This window comes from Blennius ocellaris (assembly GCF_963422515.1).
Source record: "Blennius ocellaris genome assembly, chromosome: 23".
Lineage (NCBI taxonomy): Eukaryota > Metazoa > Chordata > Actinopteri > Blenniiformes > Blenniidae > Blennius > Blennius ocellaris.
The window spans coordinates 13,134,094-13,139,907 of NC_137672.1; the positions used below are offsets into that span (position 1 = coordinate 13,134,094).

The window sequence follows — 5,814 nt, forward strand, 5'->3', positions numbered from 1 at the left end:
TCTGTCAGAGCTGCAAATCATTCCAAGAGTTGACTTTCCTAACTAATAAACGCAGGTTCAAACTTCCAGGGAGCAAGTTGTTTGATGAGGACATTTAAAAGGGGGGGCCTCAGCGTGACAGCTGCACCCAGCTGTTACACATGTTACTAAAGACAACCTTGAAAATCTGCTACCTGCTTTTTTCTCAAAACACTCACACACTGATTTGCTAAGCGGACGTAAGCGAGTACGGAAAAAACTTGAGACAAAGAAAGAGAACACTGGCAGACTTTAAATCTGGGCAGTTATTAACACTTTCTCTAATCTTCAACTTCTGAATGGATGTTTTTTTTTCTTTCTTTTTTCCAATTCTGTGTGGAGGCCAATCAAGGGGGCACAGGAAGTACAGCTGCAGTCCCCGTCTTCTGATCCTTGCCGAGCAGCAAACTTTCCTCTGTCAGATTAAGTAGGATTAACTGGGTCCTGCTGTATGATGAACTGAGAACTTCATATGTTGACTCGAAACTTTCCAAAGATGAAAAAAAAAAAAAAAAAAAAAAAAACTGGTCAGGAAAATGAATTACTTGCTTTGAAAAGCCAGTTTTTACAGCTTAATCAAAAACCTTTCCATTTCCTCAGCATAATACAATAGCTGCTGGCATGTTGGGAGTGTGAAAACGTCACCTGCTTACTGCAATGTACAGGATTTTGCATGTCGGCAAGCACGTGCTCTGCTGCAAGGGAGCATGTGCACACGCAGGCACACAGACACGAGCGCTATCCCACATTGGAAGTCACACGCGGTTCCCTTGCTCAGAGCCAGTTCCCTCATCAGGGTCCTCAGTGGGTGCTGAGTTCCATTGTGTTTTAAAATGACACACATGCACATGCAGACACTCTCTTTGGTATTTTTATCCATCCCCAGAGCCACTTGGTGGCTGCAAGCCATATCACTCTCAGACGACAGAGGAGCCACGCTCACACCAGCTAGTACTTAAGCCCCCCCCCCCACGTGTGTGTGTGTGTGTGTTGGGGTGGCCCACAGAGGTAGAATGTGTGGTGATATAAAGGGAATCTGAAAAGGTAGGAGGTCAAACGTGGAAAAAAATTTCCTCTGTTATCAACTGTTGCCTGTAAGACCACTAACGACAAGCACACACACACACACACACCCAAACACACAACAGAACCCCCTGAAAATGTGACTACATGACAGAGCTACAGGCGCACACATGGACTGCCTTCTCAGACAGGGTTTTTCCTCCTGAGGCACGGCTAAAGCATCCAATCTCAGTCTTTCTTGTCTATCTCTGGCACTGATAAAGGCCTATAATGAACTGGGGACTGGAACTCAGTCCCAAGACCGATGGCTTTATGGCCCTGGCCAGATCATCACCCTCTGTGGACTTCGTTTGTCACCAAGTGAGAACAGAAAGAGAGATTCAGATGGAAAGAAATGGATAGGCGCAAGAGAGGGAGGGGGGAGAGAGAGAGAGAGAGAGAGAGCGAGAGATGAGGGAAGGGTGGGGGCAAAGATTAAGGTTTTACACTTCAACCTTTGAAAAGCATTTTGCAACACAGCCGCCGTATCCTGAGTTTACTACGGACACACTCTTTCAGATGTGTGCCGCATTCACGACTCTGGGCTGAAATAAACGCTCAAAGTTTTGATAAGACATCCGACTGTCGCGTCAGGATCCAAACAAGAGGACAAAGGTCCTCCCAGGCTTATCGGTCTTCACTTTATCTCTTCTTTTGTACTTCGGAGCAGCGTAAAAGCATGTTTGTAAACTGGCGATGGTTGTACATTTTCTTTGGCTCACATTCAAGAATGAGATAGTGTGTTGTGTTTACTGTGGCATGTTTTTATTCCAGCTCACTGCTGACCCATCGGACAGCACAACATAAAATCGCAGCAGCAACACACCATGTTATGAGAAAACAAAAAGTGATGAATGTTAATAGTACATGGATTTTTTTTTATTAATGACCATAAGCTTTACTTACCTCAAAAAGATTGGATGCTTCATTCCCATACTGCGTGGAAATGATCTCTGATTGGTCGCTGTACCATTTGAGGCCACCCAGGAAGCTGTCTGCGTCTAAGTCACTGACATCCAGCTCTGAGAGGTCAAGTTCAGGTAGGTCGGGGCAGAGGGGCTGGTCTTCACCAACCAAGGCAGCACACTGGAGAAAAAAAACAAAACAAACAAAACAACAGAATTGGTCAGAGAAAAACAAACATCTCTTTTATATGCAAATCAGACAATGAATTATCTCAGCCAAGCTGGAGAACAATGTAGGATTCAAAGTCTGGACACCAGTCAAAACTCTTCTTCAACCTGTAGCTGAATCTTAAAGAAAGAGAATTCACACAACTTCCTGCCTCAGTTCCACATTAATTTTGAAATTCCTTAATTCGATCATTTTGACAATGTCTTCCTCACGCCTGTGACACATCTATCTGAGATTGATTTATCACTGGCCTCACTATGGCTCTATGGATTATTTACAGAAAGTTTTTGACAGGCAGCGAGTCAGCTCATTTTGCACGACAATGTGCAAACCTGAAGCCTGTTTCCACTTCGCGTTGGTCCAACCTTTAGTACACTGCGTACACGAGTGGTATGGCCTCCCCGTTAGTAAATGCAGCCTGTTGACATTTTGTTATTCACTGGCCACTTTTATGTAATCTCGCCAATGTGTACTGTATGTAGCAGCTGTTCCTGCTTCCTCCACACACAAATCATCAGCTCTGTTCTGGCTGCCAGTGAGGGTTGCAGAGTGGAACTGAAAAAAAAAAAAAAAATAGGTGCCTTGATGGATGGGAGAGGAGGCAACAAGTCTACAGCTGTTTTTGCAGATTATGTAGAAACCCTTTTCTTCATGTTGCACAGTGTGAAGTACCTCACATTAGGAGTAATATGCCCATTTTCAGTATGCAGCCCCACAGGCAGCAAAACAACAGCTGAAATGAGCAAAAGTCAGAGAGAAAAAACAAAAACAAACATTGTGCTCCCTCTTTGCAAGGTGGGCAAACTTTGAGCTCTATAGTCAGCTGGTCATTAAAAACCAAAAACACCCCAGACCTGAGGCGTGTTTACACTCTGTGACTGTGAAAATGCAAATCCAAGCCCGGGAAAACGGCTTTGTGGCAGGTGTCTAATAGGCCACATGCTCCTAAATTAGTTGACAACACGTCAGCCGATGTATGAACGCCACGGGGCGGCCTTAAGAAAGATATAAGGTAGATCTCCTCGGGGGCAGCCGGGGGGGGGATTTGGCCTGCAGACTGAGGAGGGGTGAGAGCACGAGTTCGACTCAGGGCAAAGCTGAGAAACGGATGCTGTGCCAAGTAGGAAAAACCGCCCAGACACCGGTGTCACAGTTCATCTGTCCTCGGAATCGCACCAACTCGAATACACGATGACTTAAGACTGTGATGAGACAAATCCGTTCTGTTGCAATCGCAGCAGCGGCGGAGGGGACAGATTCACTGCGTCTCAAGCTTCCCCCTGAGATGATCCACTCAGACAAGGCACGGCATGGGAATGGGGGAAAAAAAGGCAAAAAAAAAAAAAAAGAAAAGCAGTTTGGATATTCAGAGGCTGGACGTCCTATGCTCAATTATCGTATGGACTTCTTTTGTGAACTAAAGAAATAGCGCCGCCAGACAGACGACCAGGGTGCACCACAGCGCTCCACTGATTTACGCACGCGTCGCACATAAAAGCACCTGCTATAGCAAGATCGTTAGAAGATGGTGTATGGTGCTGAACGACAGTTGTTTTATTTGCAATGCATGGATTGCATGCATTTTTATTTCTCCAAAGAACTGACCGAAAACGAAGCTGCGCGCATTTGTCGGTTTGGCATCGCACAAACTAAACGCGACGACACTCCAAACGGCTAAGTCTGCCCCTACTGAAGCCTACCCAGATTAAAGTGCGAAGTAAGGTGTATGAATAAAAAAAACATTACGAAAATCAGTCTGAGATATGAAATCTGCACTTTTTAAAGATGAAATGCAAGCTTCTTTGGTGCCGTCTCATCACGCAGCGACATAATCACAAGTGTACTGGCAGACTGCAGTCATATCATGTACGAGTTAGCGTGGAAAAGCATCAATAAGCACATGTATGCAGAGGAGTACCTATACTCCTCTGCATACAGGTAGCCTCTAACAAGCTGCATTAACTTTTGCTTAAAATTGGACGAATAAGTATCCTTTTGATGTGCGTTATTTTCTGCGTGCACTTTAACCAGGTAAGATACGCGCGAGCCAAAGAGAGCTAATTAAATGAGGGTCGATGTAACAGTTATATTGGGAGGAAACAACAAACAGAACACGGGCGTGTTGTCACATCATAATTTCACCAATCGACTCTATGCGGGCGCGATATAGCTTCTCCAGGCCGGGGCGCAACGTTCCCCCTGGCCGGGATGTTGGCACGCAGACGCGGCCGGTGCACCGTTAATATTATGATGCTCCTGCGCAACGCCAGATAGCGGCGGTCCCTCAGTGTGGACAACCTTTGCTCTCGCATCTGGAGAAAAATAATAATAAATAACAGGCGCTATCCCGACAGTGCACATCAAAGGGATCTTTTATCGCCAGCGGACTTCATGCGTCAGCGAAATACCTGACTTTGAGACATTTCAGTCATTTCGCCATGAAACCCCTTCTCTCGGCACCGGAGCGCGTACAGTCAGTCCGCGTTTGGGAAGATATCCGCCAGCTTGCGAAGCGCTCGCTCCGACTGAACAGAGATCCTATGAGGGAAGCAAATGGTCCTGTGCGCGCGTTACAACTACATCTTAAACCGGGATGGAAAGGGAGACTCCGCACATTCCCTCCACTTGTCAAATATCCTCCGTGTTGTATATCCCTCGCATCCTCCAACTGTGTCCAGACGCGCATAACGCCGGCATGCACCGGCACCAGAGGAGGAGGAGGAGGAGGAGGAAGAGAAGGAGGAGAGACTTATGTGGAAATCACCATCTCGGGTTGTCAGCGCTGTCCATCGTTCCGGGGAATAAAAAAAAGAAAGTCCACAGGGCTAGAAAGACGAAAGAAGTCGGATTTTTTTTTTTTTTTTTTTTAATTATGATGCGCTCACCTCTAATTCTCTCCACACCGAGTCCTGGTTACACCTGTCCCACGCCATCCAGCCACTGAATGACGGTCCGAAAAAGAAAAAAGAAAAAAAAAAGAAAAAGAAAAAAAAAGAAAGAAATCAAGTAAAAAAGAAATCCACACACGCTTCCCAGTCGCTCTCACACAGGCAACTGCTGCCCCTCGCCGCGAATGAACCGAGGGCACCTGTCTTACAACTGCTTTCCATCACATGACAAAGCTATTAAAAGTAGGCAGGGGAGTGACTCCGCGTCCACGCTACTCGCCAGTGACGCGCGGTGAGCAGGCGGGGTCTGGCTGCGCACATAGTAAAATCCTCTCTGTGCACTGCAAAAAATGTCCATCTACCTCCAAGCCACACCAGCAGCTATCCACATGGTATAGATCTTTTATTTCTTTTGAAAAGGAAAACGCATTTGTTTAATAATTCGAAATATTTATTTGCGGGATAGACTGGCTGCATGCAGGAAAGCGAGAATTGCTCCTGATTTGATCTGTGCTCAAGTATTGGCTTCCTTTGCAAACAGAAACTACTGTTTAAAATCACTGTAGATGTAATTTCATTACTATCAATCTGGATCTGATCGCGAAAAGTTTTGGTTAGAACTTGCAAAGCCAGTACTTTGACTGATCCCAGGTCTGCGCGCACAAAAAGAAGAGAAAAAGTATCATCGCGACCTGTCACACGTTAAGCTTCA

At 45.8% G+C, this 5,814-nt stretch overlaps 1 protein-coding gene across 2 annotated transcripts in view; it reads right to left on the reverse strand.

Annotated features, from left to right (window-relative positions):
* ppargc1a (peroxisome proliferator-activated receptor gamma, coactivator 1 alpha) overlaps nucleotides 1-5,233 on the reverse strand; it is a 36,214-nt gene extending 30,981 nt beyond the window's left edge. For both annotated transcript variants that reach the window (XM_080518873.1, XM_080518872.1), the window contains exons 1-2: nucleotides 5,100-5,233; nucleotides 1,987-2,166 (exon numbers count right to left, since the gene is read on the reverse strand). In XM_080518873.1, the coding sequence (XP_080374999.1) occupies nucleotides 1,987-2,166; nucleotides 5,100-5,147 (228 nt within the window). In that variant the 5' untranslated portion in view covers nucleotides 5,148-5,233. The remainder of the gene's footprint in view (nucleotides 1-1,986; nucleotides 2,167-5,099) is intronic.
* Between the last annotated feature and the right edge of the window lie 581 nt (nucleotides 5,234-5,814).